Source organism: Cavia porcellus, unplaced genomic scaffold (genome assembly GCF_034190915.1).
Source record: "Cavia porcellus strain 051 isolate PalLab524CR breed Dunkin Hartley unplaced genomic scaffold, mCavPor4.1 scaffold_12, whole genome shotgun sequence".
Classification (NCBI taxonomy): domain Eukaryota; kingdom Metazoa; phylum Chordata; class Mammalia; order Rodentia; family Caviidae; genus Cavia; species Cavia porcellus.
Genome location: NW_026947495.1, coordinates 16,616,202 through 16,631,256, shown reverse-complemented (window position 1 = coordinate 16,631,256; position 15,055 = coordinate 16,616,202). Strand labels below are relative to the sequence as shown.

Here is a 15,055-nt window from a genome sequence, read left to right as displayed (position 1 = left end):
GTGATAAATCCTGCTATACATCATTCAGCTTCAACAGTCATGCATTTTCTGTTCATCATAGAACAAGTCTTGATTATGGACACATCATTTTTATTACTGTTACATGTAGCAAATACTCCTCTCAGATTTCCATTTGTTATTTTCTAATCTGTTTTTTTTTTTTTCTATTTTTCTTACCTAAATGGCTCTAAACTCCTTTTAACTATCTGTCTGTCCTGGAAAGTCATGAACCAGCAGTCTGAGAGAAAGATGCCAACTGTTTGTTGAGTTACTTTGCAGCAACTTCATAAATGGTTTGAAAATCACAATGAAGATTGATCAAGGACATCATGATAATGTGGGTTTCAATTCTGGTTCTTAAGGACTTTGTTGTTTTCAAGTAACAAGGTACTCAGGAAAACCCCATCATAATCCTTAATACAGAATTTATCAGCGTTATATAGGTATCACACAAAAGCCAGGTATAGGAATGCAGTCTGATCTCGGAAAGAAACTTTAAAAATCATTAAGACTGTCTGCTTGTCAACTCTGTCCTTTTTATGCAGTTTTTCTTTCAGTGGAAACCAATTTGAACTTTGAATCAGCTTTATCTTTCAGGTTACTAGCAGCTTTAGCCCAACTCCTTGTAGCACTGCCACCACACAGACATACATTAAAACCAGATTGTTTATCTTAAATCTCCACTAAATTCAATTGTACAACTACCCACCATTAATCCTTAGTCCTCAGCAGTATGACTGCTGTCTTAGTTACTTTTTACTCGCTGAGACAAAATACCTGAAGCCCAAAGTTGGGAAAGGAAAGGTTTATTTCTTACAGTTTTTGGAGGTTTCAGTCCATACTCAGCTCCAAGGCATAGTGGCATGGCAGGGCTGCAGTTCATGGCAGCTAGCAAGACATGCCTTCTTCCTGCCATTACGTCACATCCTGGCTCCACCCCTATGTGGGTGTAGCACTGACACCATCAATCCAAGCACTATGCAGTGAACCAATCACAGATGCATAATGTAAATGCATAAGGCCTGGGGACCACCTACATAAACCATGACAACTACTAATAACTTTTAGATATTTATGTTATCATCTCTGTAATCAGAGTGACAAAATCTCTCAGTCTAAATTGTAAATGTCCCCCATCACCAAATAAATAATTGCAGATGTCATAAAATGTAAACCCTTAATAGATTCAGCTTGAATCAAATGTCCTTGTTTGAAAAAACTTAATGATTCTTTAGAGTTGGGGACCAAGAATTATATGTAAAATAATTCCTGGAATCATAATGTGCATGTGAAGGAAGATGGTGAAGATGGAAGAGACAACCTAAAATTATTTATTGAATGGGAAACATGTATGGGTTTGGGACTGTAGGTGAAGTAAATAAACATTTGCAAAATAATCTGTCATGTAGAACATTCATAATGTTTAATATAGAGAAGAAAGGATAATGTTACTTGTAGATGGAGGTAACCACAAAAAGATACAGATAAAGTTGCGTCTAGTGTGTTAGAGAGGGCAGCTATGAGTTTCTCTTAATATACCCAATACCAGAAAAAGTAATAATCTGAAGGAATACAAATGGTTTTCTAATGACCTCGTAGACATAGTCATCTCTCTCAACTGCCATAACTTTTCTAAAAATAAACATTTAAAATCCTTAAAATCAATTATCTTTTTAGCAGGTAACTCCACTTTTAGGAATTGATTCTAATGAAAAGTATTTGAACTAGAAAACCATAGTACTTATACAACAGTGTTCATTATAGTGTAAAATTGAATAAAATCAAATTGTGCACCATCAGAATTGGTGAAAAAATTATGCCTTGCTTTGAGATAATTTTGTAGTTCTACACAAATATGGAAATATGCTCATAAAGTGGTATTATTTGAAAACAAATTTTGTAGTCTACATGCATAACATGGCACAGTTTTTTAAAACTTTAAAATTGTGTACGTATAAGGATGTGAGTATATTAAAAGTGTTAACAGTGTTTCTTCTGGATAATGAAATTATTGTATTGATATTTTTTACCTTCTGTGTTCCTCTTTTGTCTGAGTTATGACAATCAGCGTGTATGTGTTGCTTTTATAATTAGAAAAGATAATACTTTTTTTATTTGTGTGAAAATGGTAACAGTAAGTGAATAACACAAAAGCAATACTTGATCTTTCTGAGCAGTGAATGTTTTCAATTAGGAAGCGATATTTTTCAATTAGGTCATAGATATTCAGGGAACGTTCTGTAAATATACTCAGAAGTTTTCTCTCTCTCTCTCTTTCTTTTTTTTTTTTTTTTTTTTTTTTTTTTGTACTGGTAATCTAATTCACAACCTTGCAATTGCCAGGCACTTACACCATTGAGCTAAATCCCTAGCCCGTGCATAAATTCTCTTTTTCAGCTATACAAATTTTGATAATTTTTCTCTTCTGCCACATAGAACTATGTTCCATACATTGGCTAACAAAACAGTAAGGCTTTATCATTTTTTATTATTTTATTAATTTAGAGGTTATCACAGTCTTTAATTAGAAATCACATTTTTTATGTGATTGAAGGAAATGAGTTTTTAAGTATTTTAATATCTTATTTATAGTGGATATTTGAAATGAATAATTCAATTAAAATCATGTTTTTCTTTCAGATAATCTTTTAGCTAAATACTATTGCTTCAACAAAATTCATCTGTAATTACTCTAGACTTTCTAGATAAGAATGAAGTTCTAATAAAAGGCAGCTTAAGTATAAAAGAGTTTCTTTTACTGGTAATGGGTACAATAAGAGAAACTCATAGATGCCCTCTCTAACACACAGACCACCTCCTCTTTTCTACCAACTATAGTATTCATAAAGTAACATGAGGCCTCTTTCTGCTATAGCCTTATTACATTTCTCCTATTAGTTCCCACTCTATTTCCCTTCTGGTATCCCAGACATTTATAAAAACTTGGAATTGAATTTGTGTACAGAAGTGCCACATTGCTCATGGGTAGAGGGAATTTTATTAGTATCTGTCATCTACCCACTACAGAAGTAGAGAAGAAGCAACTGATGATAATGGACAGGCCGGGGATTTAGCCCAGTGGCATAAGCGCCTGCCTTGCAAGCGCAAGGTCATGAATTCAATCCCCAGTACCAAAAAAAAAAAGCAAAGAAAAGAAAAAGAAAAAAGAAAAAAAGAGAGAATGGGCATAACCTTAAATTATAATATTCCAGATTTTAAAGCCTTGAATGGAATTATTTCGGTTTTATTTTCACAACTCTGTAAACTAATCAGGACAAATATCTCTTCCATTTTTAGAGTTTCACGTATCTAAGATCACACATTTTCATAGGCTGCAGAGGAACAACTTGGCTTTTAAACCAATGCTTTTTTCTACTAATTACTTTGAATTTATGGAGTCAGTCAGTCAGTATGTATGTATGTATTCATATTTTCAAAACAAGACAATAGAAATTTAACAATGGTTGTGAAACTACACGTTATCTTCAAAATAGTTACTCAGGTTATTAGACACAATAATAAAACAAAACAGGAAAACAAAACAAAACATTCGATTTCAAAAAACAAGCAAGGGGAAATCCCTCACAGTTGCCTCAGTACACACTGCCATCCTCCAAGTAGATGCCCAGACCACCAGCCCCAGGCCTGCAAAGTCAACCAAACAACACAGACATCAAGCTATTCCTTTCACCTCAGTTGCCATCATCTCATCCTGAGTCCTCCGAGTCAACCAGTTGCTTACCACAGTGGTGGATAGGGGTTGGGGATACTCTTCTGGTTTCCCAGCCCACACAACAGCTGGATTGTAGGAAGGTGTAGTTTGTCTTCTGGCTGATTCTCTTCCCGATCTGCATGGTGAAATCAGTATTTATAGCAAATTTGAGTAGTTGTGCTTTTATTTCTTCACACCTTTGTCATAGGACATTCTCTTTCTTAGAAGTTCCTGCCCCATCATTTCTTTCTCTGTCAGGCCTGTCATCTTTGTACGTGAGTCTCATGTGTCATTGCTGTTTTCCCGAACCACACTGCCCATATATCTATCCCTATTATTCTTTTTTGCTATAGTTATTGGTTTTGAGTCAGTATAGACAGTCCTCATTTTATACAGTAATGTAAGACCATATATATGACCATCCAAGAGAAAATGTGCAGTGATCTTATCAATTGGAAAAATTATACTTCTCATAATTTTAAATTTTTGTCTAGTCATTAAAATCTCTATAAAAAAGTAAAGAAATAAAATATACTAAAACTGGTATTTACTATCCTGTAATTCAGAACATCAGGAACACTGAGAAGTAATGTTTAATTTCTTGAAAATTTGTCACCAGTAGTTTGAATGGTGTTTGCCTCCTTTTCATAAAACTTACAGTACAGAATGGATATCTTTCTTTGCCTTGACAAATTTAGCATGATCCTTTGTACATTTAGACCTACTTCTTGAACTTTTGTGTGGTATAAAAGCAACTCCTAGTGTTTGCTTATCTTGAGTCTCTCAGACATCAGTACTGTCAACCTTCCCATGGTCAAGCATTTCTTCTCTTAACTCCACTTAGTCATGCTTGTTTCTTTTCCATGTTCTCTTATTCAGTGGCTACTTTCTTTATGTTTCCTGCTTATTTTGCCAGGTAAGGCAGATAAGGATAAGCTGATTAAGGCTGGCATTTTTGATTTCTGGTTTTCAAGACTGATTATTTTCAGGCAAGGCCATATTTTCAGGAAAACATGTCAAAATTTGTACGTCATGCAGTGATAAACAGTTTATTTTCATGGTAATTAAAATTTGGACTGTTGTTGAGACTTGTGCTACTTAAGCCATGGTACCTGAAATTTGTACATATGTAGATGGTACAAATTTAGGGCTGCCCATATGTATACCTCTTGAAATCATCAGTGTTACTTGGGTCTCTAGATACATAATACATCATCAGGAAGTTGTTGAATGAAGGAAAAAACTAGATTTTTACATTTCTAAATAGGTGAATAAATGCTTTTCTATCTGTAGTTAAAAGTTCTGCTGTAGAGTATAAAAAAATAAAGTTCTGACCTTTACTCTTAGAAAGCCTCATGAAAGTGTGAAACATTATCTGCATTCCATTACAGGCTGACCTCTGTGTCCCTCGATTGAATGAAGGGGACCAAGTTGTACTGATCAATGGTTGGGACATTGCAGAACATACCCATGATCAGGTTGTCCTTTTTATCAAAGCTAGCTGTGAGAGACATTCTGGGGAACTTGTGCTTCTAGTCCGACCTAATGGTAAGTTCTTTATGTAGCACTCTGTATTTGTCATATACAGTACTGTATTTCGCTGGGTGCAGAGCCAGAGTGGGCTTTGTCAAACATGTCATGTCAGTATTTTGCCGAATGATAGTACCTGCCATCTACACTTGGTAACGAATCCAAATTTTTGACACCATTATCTCCCACTCATCTTTATTCATTCTCTTCTCTTGTACACTGGTTTCCTTATTGTTCCTTAAATATTCCAATCTGATCTACTTTAGGGTCTTTACACTCATTGTTCCCTCTGCCCAACAAACTCTTCTTCGTTTTTCTATGGCTTATGTCCTTATTTTATTTTATTTAGGTCTCTGTTACAGTGCTATTCTCAGAAATGCTTTCTCTGCTTATTCTGCCATAGCTAAAGTGGCCTCCCTCTTTTCCAAATAGTAGTATTAAGTATTTAATAAATACTTAATGGGTGAATGAACAAATTTTGAATTTTGTTTCACTTCTAAATAATCTTAAAAATCTAAAGTTAAAATTTTTTTTTTAAAAATGTTTATATTTTCAGTAGGTAATGTCTACCTACCTGATCATGTCATCTCCTGATTCAAACACATGACTTGTTAACTGCTAATCATGGAGCTCTAGGTTTGGAGAAACATTAAATATCATATGCTCTAATTCCTTTGTCAGTTGGATTAATTTCTTCTACAGCAACATCAAAAGCATCCTACTGAAACATTCAGTAGCTCTTGAAGCAATGCATTCTACCTTTGGATAGCTTAAACTATGAAATTGAACTGAAAGTATGTTTTCCTTCACTCACATTCTTCATAGTTCTATCACTTTGTGCTCTGTGTATATTAATCATTCTTCAGTTTTGAACAATAGCTGATTTACTAGAAACACTCCCCATTTTCTCTAAAGTCTTCAACACTTTCTCTAAAGTGTTCAGAGGACATTGTTGGTTGTTTTCAAAATCCCTTAACATTTTATCAGTTTCCTTTAAGAAAAAAATCCAATATGCCAGCAGAGTACATAGTTGTATAGTTTTTTCTAAAGTATGTACCACAAAGAAGTAAAATGTAATTAGAATTACATTTGTCCATCATGCCAAATGCTGCAGAATTTTGAAAAAAAAACTCATTTTAATTAAAAACAAACAAAAATTGGGCACAGTGGTACATGTTTATAATTCTATCTACTTGTGACCCTGTGTTTTAAAATTTTTTAAAGGTAAAGAATATTGGAAATGTGCGGCTGGGGATTTAGCTCAGCGGCATAAGCGCCTGCCTTGCAAGCAGGCAGTCGTGAATTCGATTCCTGGTACCAATAAAAAGGAAAAAGACTAAAAAAAAAGAATATTGGAAATGTAGCTCTGTAATAAAGCATCTCTGGATTCAATCCCCAGTACCACCAAAGATAAATTTTTTTATCTCTTGATTAAGAACTGACATTTTCATTTTTATCAGCTTTTATGTTTTTCTCCCATGATGGCCTATAATTGACTTTCTAGGAAGATTAATAGTTCTTCTCCAGAACATTCTATTTTGAGTTTTCAAGGAACTTGATACTGAGATGATTCACTCATTGCTAGGCATTTTTCTATCACATAAAGCTTCTTGAATTTTATACCAAGAAAAACATTTACTTATCCTGTTTTCTCTTCATAATAGGCACTAGAGACCTTAAAAATATCAATAACAATAGTTAATAGTGACTTAAAAGCTCTCTATATTCTTAGTCCCTTTTGTATGTTCTCATTTAATCTTTATACCAGACAGTATAATAGATCAATTCTCGTCATCTGAGTTTAAGACACTTGGGCACATGCGTTCAGTTATCTGATGACAGATTCATTACTGATTTGGATCCAGAATATGAACAAGTCTATGTGAGGGCAAAGGCATAGTCTTTATGCAGTTTCACAGTGCCTCATTTATGCTTTGAATTAGGAGAACCTGCCATGAGCCTGCTTCTGGCAGAATATGCTTTTTCTATTAAAAGTGCTAAGGATCAAACTCAGGGCCTCCTATATGCTAGGCAAGAGCTCTACCACTGAGCTATATACCCTGTAAAAATCTTTCTAACATTGTTTTATTGTTAAAATATGGACCAGGCCCTCTATTCATTTTCAGTATGGGTCTGCCATACCTGTTTTTACTTAAAACAACCTGTAATCAAAATTTAAAATTGTATTTGCCAAGAATATACTTTTACTTTTCTGATCTTTTATCCTGTTTTCATTTCTTTTTAGGCAAAAGATAAACAAAAAAATACTTTTTTTGTCTTTTTTTCTTTATTCCAGTATTTAATTTTTCTCAAAAATTCATGTATGTCTGAGGAGCAACCAAACCTTTAGACAAGGGTAAAAGAGTCTTCTACCATGGCTCCATACTTTAGAAAGCCCTGCTATGCATTTTGTTCAGTCGTGCCTCTTCTAACAGAGTCAGATTTTGCAGGACCAAATAGAAATGCCAAACGGTCACCTGTAACCTCTCCTCTTTTTTAAAGCACTTTTTTTTACCCTTAGTTCTCTGCTCTAACAACTCTAAGGCTAATTCTAAGGCCTTCAGAGACATTTTCCACTGGCCCACTTTTTCCAAAGGTGGATAGCATGGTATGTTTGTAGGCCAGCAAGATGACTCAGAGGCAGTAGTTGGCAGAAGAGGAGAGTGGAAGAAGCTTACCTGTGAGTTAGGTTGTCCATATATATCAACTCTAACGAATAGAGTTGATAAGAGGAAAACAAGTAGGGTAGACTGTAGGCCTGAAGTTTATGGTCATGTGCCTTGTAACCATGAATTTTGGCCTTGAACTCTCGTCTGAAAAATGGCCTCCTAGCTTGTTTTATAGAAAGAAAAAGAGCATATTTTTTGGCACTGTATTCATTTTATTTGTAACTTATATTTAGATGGGTAGTATGCGTTACTATTTGTACTTTGTCCCACAAATTAAAGGCAAGTCTAATCAGTGATGCTTCTAAAATGTCATTTCAAGTTACAGACATTTTAGGCATATGACCAAGAATGCTTCTATTCTCCCACAGGTATATCAAAACACTTCAACCTCACAGCCACTCTGGATCCTTACAGAGTGGTACCAAACTCATATCTGCTATAATTACTCAGAAATGAATCATTTTACTCACATAAACTAGAAAACATATCTCTTAAGTTCTTATAAATTCCATTAAAGTTTATGTCTTTTTTGTTTGTTTAGCTGTATATGATGTAGTAGAAGAAAAGCTAGAAAATGAGCCAGATTTCCAGTACATTCCTGAGAAAGCCCCACTAGATAGTGTCCATCAAGATGATCATTCCTTGCGGGAATCGATGACCCAGCTAGCTGAGGGGCTTATTACTGGAACAGTTCTGGCCCAGTTTGATGTAAGTAATAACATTGTATAGAAAATATTTTCCCATATTTTCTAGTTACCTTCATGGCTTCTTTAAGTGTCTAATCTACTACCCATTATGATTTATAAACTAAAATGGTATCCTGAGAAATATTTGGCATAAAGAGTTCCAAAATCCAAAGTTGTTTAAATTACTCCCATAATACTAGTTATAGTTGTATAAATGGTCTCTGCCTCATTTGTATTGTATTGTATTGTATTGTATTGTATTGTATTGTATTGTATTGTATTTTTAGTACCAGGGATTGAATTTACAACATTGGGATTGCCAGGCAGGCACTTACGCCACTGAGCTAAACCACTGGACCTAGTTGTATAAATAGATGTCCTTTTTTGGGTGGAAATGAAACTTTATATATTTTTTTCAAAGTACATTTTTTTCTGTAATTGAGTAGCTGTTTTTGTGAAAGATAGCACACTAGGATAGCCTGAAACTCTTGAGTTAAAGTAAAGCAACTTTTGTATTCGAAGTATATATCCTGTTAGATTCAATCTTTCTCTAATTTTTGTCAGTGTACCCTTGAAAATTCTCAGATCACTGTATCAGAAGAATAGAATGTAGCCCAGTATGATAGTGCATCCTCTAATCTTAGCACTCTTGGGAGGCTGAAGCAGGAGGATTATAAGTTTCCCCAGCCTGGGCATCTTACTGACTTAGCAAGATCCTGTGTCAAAATTAAAAAGGGCTGGGTATACAGCTCAGTGCAGAGATCCCAGATTCAATCCCCAGTACTGGAAAAGAAAGGAAAAAGTAAGGACAGATAGATAAACAGGAATGCTTCTCAAGAGCGTTAGAGCTATTTTGATTAGTATTTGGTATTTTGATTAGTGAGCATACCATAGGTTTGAACTTCTGTATTTGGAATATGTGAACTTGTTTTGTTTAATAAAACTAGAAGTTTTTAGTGTACTTTTCAAAGTGGTTGTCATTAATATTATTGCTCTCAAGTTTATGTTATTGATAGAACGATTGCGATTATAAACATTTTAAGGCACATGTCAAGTTTTTCTTCTAAAAAGTTCTTAGCTCATATTTTTCAAAACTGTGAGTATTTCTGGTGTAAGCAAAATTGTTCGTACTTGTTTTATCATTTTTCAAAGTATATAATTCACATGAAAGACTGCAGAACTCAGGGTTGCAGTTCTGTTTCAGTACTCTATGTATTATTAGTGCATCATCCTGTAGTGGAAGTAGTCAAAGGAAAAATCCTGTTTTCTTTTAGTATACAAATAAGTGTGAAAAACAAAACAAAATTTTGATAGCTTATTCAATTGATACCTTTTTTTTAAAGCAACTATATCGGAAAAAACCTGGAATGACGATGTCTTGTGCCAAATTACCTCAGAATATTTCCAAAAATAGATACAGAGATATTTCGCCTTGTAAGTATTTGTCATCTCTTAAATTTAATTTTTTTAACAAAAGTGTATTAAAATGTTGATTCTAGGCTGGGGATAGTAAAATGTGTGCTTACCATATTCAAAACCTTGGATCAATCCCTAGCATCAAAGAAAAAAAACACCTCATTATGTCTTTGAATTTTTTTCAGATGATGCTACACGGGTCATTTTAAAAGGTAATGAAGACTACATCAATGCAAACTATATAAATGTAAGTAGTTTTTTGTTTTTGTTTTTGTATTATGTTTTGTTACTTGAAAGAAACGGCCACTATAAATTCTGAGATTGCCGGATGTGGTGCCGTACCAAAGGTTGAGGCAGGAAGATTGCTGGGAGTTCAAGGCCAGAGTGAAGTGCATAGTGAAACCTTGACTCAAAAGAAATAATAAAATTTGAGATTAGTGCCTTTTTTTGAAAGTCTAAGCTTAATAGAAAATTTAAATTTCCAGATATTAAAAAAACATTACAAAAGGAATGTTAAATAAACTTGTTTGGTATTACTATATAACATACAGGTAGCACAGTATAATAGAATATTCCAGTCCAGGATATTACAACTGAGACTAAACTGAATATTAAAACTTTGTGTATGGCAGAGGTGGTCTTTTAAATCACTGGAGGTAAAATAGGCTAGGTAGTAAATGGGCCTAGTCAATTATGTATGTTTTACTATTGTAAGGAGAAGCCTACTGCCACCACCAAACAAGGGAGTAGGGAGAATGGTTCACTGTTTTGTTTTGTTTTTTAACTTTGTAATGTAAAAATTTTTAAATGTGTTCATCTACAAATATTTCACATGTTCTAGATAGCTATATTCAAAACATGTCAAAATACAAATATAAAAATGAAATTGTGGTGCATACCTGTAATCCTAGCAGTTGGGAGGCTAAGACAGGAGGATTGCCATGAATTTAAGGCCAGCATGAGCTACGTAGTGAGCTGAAGGCCAGTCTGAACTACTAAGCAAGACCCTGTCTCAAAAAAAGAAAAAATGAAATGTGAAAATACTTGGAAGAAATCTGTGAAAAATTGGTTAATATTTCAAAAGGAGGAAGGTCTTTCTAAGCTTAGTACATGTCTACACTAAAAAGAAACAGTTGATGAATTTGTTAATATAAAGTTTTAAATTTTTCATATGATTTGAAAATACGGAAGTCCAATGATAGACTATTACAAATATTAGAAAAGAGTCCTTGTACAATGAGCTCTATAAATGATTTAGAACTAGTAATGGATAGGGACATTGAAAAACAGTTCAAAGAAAATGAAATATAAATGATATTTTAAATTTAAGAATAGTAAATGATATTTTAAATTTAAGTAACAAAGAATCCTTCATATATATTATCTAGCTTCAAGAGCTAACAACAAATGGCCAGTTTTGTTTCATCTAAACGTTATTCTGTAAAGTACTTTTTGAGCCCAAATACATCACTTTATTGCCAGGTGTGGTGGCATACTCCTGGAATCCCAGCACTTGGGAGGCTGAGGTATGAGGATCACCATGAGTTCAAGGCCAACCTGGAATACATAGTGAGACCTTGTCTCAAATAAATAAATATACAAATAAAGTGATGTTTGTTACAGCTTCAGTAGTTGTAACAAACTACTTTATTTGTAAATACAGTTGTCACTATTTAAGATACTACAATGCATGAAGTCTTTGCAAATATCAAATTAGTGACTAATGAATGATTAGTTCTAAAACAAATGCAGAATTAGGTTCCCAAAAGCCTCTAATCACAATATTTTCATCATAAGTTTGTTTCTGTTTAAAAACACTGTGTTTAATATACATTGTTGCTTCATTTTAACATTGAGTTCACACCTAAAGAAAGCTTATCTCTAACACATTTTGTCCATGAGGCACATGACAGCCCTCTTCCACTTCGGAATACCAGGCAGCACTTAAACACTGCATTTGTAAAAAACAAAATCAACAACAAAGAACACAAAAATGTGAAAAATGGGGCACCACCTACCCTCCAAAAAGCTACTTTTTTACAGGATGATGGTTGAAACCAGATAATTACCTTTTTTGTCATCAACTGGAATCATCCACATCTGGTGGCCCAGATTTTTTGTTGCTCTTTGCATGCTTACGAATGACCAAAAAGCCCTACAACTGTCTTAAGGTTATATATAAATTTTGGCAAGTGGTCAAAATTGCAAAAGCAAAATTTGAATGAGGATAGACTGCTTTAATATGTTACTCTGATAAGGAGTTTGTTGTTTTAGCAAAATCAGTAACATTACAACACTTAGAAAAACAATATCAAGCAATTAAAAGTACACTTAATTTATAAAAAAGAAAGATATCAAAATAGTAAGAAATTATTGTTTTTCACCTAGGAAATTGAAAGATTAAAATTTGATAATACCCTATTACAGATTCACACACACCTTGCAGTCAAATATGCTTTGAGAGTCAGCATTTTTGAAGATCTAAGAGGTTATTCTTTTTATTAAAGTAAGTTAACATCTCTACTAGATTATGGGACAAGTGCCCTATAATAAGTATCAATATACTTGTACAATCTACTGCATGACTTCCCAGTCAAGTGAAAACAGAGAATATAAATAATCTTAGGTCACTGAAGGTCAGATTTTGCTGTTATATGAGCTTAGGTGAGGTCAGATTTACCAGTGGGAGAAACAAAAGCCTTAAAGTTCAGATGTTTGGAAGTTTTAGAATTGTAGGTAAGCAATTATGTTTATATTACCAAGTATGGGGAAAAGATTTTCCTGTGTTATTCTTGATAGACACACAAATTGGTAAAACCTCTTTGGTTAGCAAAATTTTAAATGTATATACAGTATTACCTAGCTCTTGTTTTTTGTTTCCCTTACAGATATATTTTTGTTTGCACCAAAATACTAAACTTAACAAAAGCATTCAGTTCAGCCTTGTTATTGTTCACAAAGAGAATAACACTCCTTAAATGCTAAGTAAATAGCAGTACATTTATACAGAAGAGTCATTTAAAACAATGAAATTATATATACTGATTTGACACAACCTCAAAAAAAATAAGATGTCAAACATTGTAATAAACTACCACTTTTTAAATAGTTTTAAAGAAAAATAGGAAGATGTTTTCATATTATGTACATCTGCAGGCTGTGAGTAGTGTATCTCTGAAAAGGTAGTTTAAAGTTATTTTATATGCAAAATCGAAGCTCAAATAACATGTGGCAGAAATTGTTCATCTTCATAGGCAAGTGTAGTGGCACACTCGTATAATCCTAGCACTTGGGAGTTCTTAGGTAGAAGGACTGTCACAAGTTTGAGACCAGCCTAGACTACATAGTGTGTTCAAAGCTTCTCTGAGCTACATAACAAGACCATATCTCAAAAAACAAAAAGAAAGGAAGAGAGAGAGAGAAATTTTAATCCTCATAAAATTTACCAATAAGTTACTTACAGATTGGCATTTTTATTTCTTTACTCTCTGCCTCTGAAATAGCATCTCCATAGAGCTACTTTTAAAACCACAATAGTGTTTTGGAAAATATTCATACTTAAATCTCTCCTTCTACTAAAGTAAGTATAACTATTTAATGTTGCCCTTTTATTTGGTGCCAGGGATCGAACGCACGATCTTGTGTTTGCCAAACAGGAACTTACACCACTGAGCTAAACCCCTGGCCAATGTTGCCAATAAATTTCTTGTACAGATAAAATTAATGTTGAAGATTGTTTTGCTGATTACATTTTATTGAATTAGTCATATTCAATTTCCTGATCAGTTAGTAAATGTTTTCAGATTCACAACATAGTAAAATCATATAATGCAAAAGATTTTACTTCAGGGGCTGGGGATTTAGCTCTGCGGCATAAGCGCCTGCCTTGCAAGTGTGAGGTCATAAGTTCAATCCCTGGTACCAATAAAAACAAAAAAGAAAAAAAAAAAAGATTTTACTTTAATGCCTTTTTCATTTTAGATGGAAATTCCTTCTTCAAGTATTATTAATCAGTACATTGCTTGTCAAGGGCCATTACCACACACTTGCACGGATTTTTGGCAAATGACTTGGGAACAAGGCTCCTCCATGGTTGTAATGTTGACCACACAAGTTGAACGTGGCAGAGTAAGTCACAGTTGAATCTCACATGCTGCTTGGACTTTTATCAAATTATATTGTATATATAATCAAAATAATCTCCTATGGTTTTATGATGTGAATCATCATGGTTTAGTGCATAAAATGGTGATTAACACATGATAAATGTGACTAGAGCCATTGAAAGGATTACATAGCTAGGCATGTTGACCCATGCTTGTAGTCCCATCACTCTGGGAGACTGAGACAGGTGGATTCCAAGATGAAGCCCAGCCTGGGCAACTTAATTTATTGAGATCTTGTCTAAAATATAAAAAGAATGAAAATGTATGCAGTGGGCTTGTGTATACAGTGGTGCCTTAGTTCACAAGGTCTTTCTCTCCATGATTCTAGTCACAAACCAAACTGAATGAGAACTGAATCAAATTTTCCCCACAAGGTCAACTTGGAACCTAATCACTGAATTTGATTCAGTTCTTGTCCAACTTGGATTGTGACCAGAATCATGGAAAGAATCAAGTTTGTGAACCTAGGCACAATTATATGTACAGAACTCTTACAGCTTTACAATAAAAGGACAACCTAATTTTAAAAAAGGGAAAAGTATTTGAACAGATACTATTAGTGACCTGAGAAATGCAAATCAAAATCACAGATACTTTATATCCAGTAGGATGGCTAAAATAAAAATGATAGATAAAAGAAGTGTTATTTATGATGTGGAGAAAACAGAACCACACCCTGCTTATAGTTTTATAAAATGGACAATTACTTTGAAAAAGTCTGGCAGTTCCTCAGGTTAAATATAGAATTACTGTACCTTAGCAGTTGGATCTACCCAAGAAAATTGAAAATATACGTCCACATAAAAATTTGTTCATGAAGCCAGGCACAATGGCGCGTGCCTGCAATCCCAGCTCTGGGGATGTTGAGGCAAGAAG

General features: G+C 33.9%; 1 protein-coding gene across 4 annotated transcripts in view; it reads left to right on the top strand.

Annotated features, from left to right (window-relative positions):
- The window catches only part of Ptpn4 (protein tyrosine phosphatase non-receptor type 4), a 181,110-nt gene that overhangs the window by 139,677 nt on the left and 26,378 nt on the right, over positions 1 to 15,055 (top strand). For all 4 annotated transcript variants that reach the window (XM_063258934.1, XM_063258935.1, XM_063258932.1 and 1 more), the window contains 5 exons: positions 5,104 to 5,260; positions 8,453 to 8,619; positions 9,941 to 10,031; positions 10,199 to 10,260; positions 13,995 to 14,141. In XM_063258934.1, the coding sequence (XP_063115004.1) occupies positions 5,104 to 5,260; positions 8,453 to 8,619; positions 9,941 to 10,031; positions 10,199 to 10,260; positions 13,995 to 14,141 (624 nt within the window). The remainder of the gene's footprint in view (positions 1 to 5,103; positions 5,261 to 8,452; positions 8,620 to 9,940; positions 10,032 to 10,198; positions 10,261 to 13,994; positions 14,142 to 15,055) is intronic.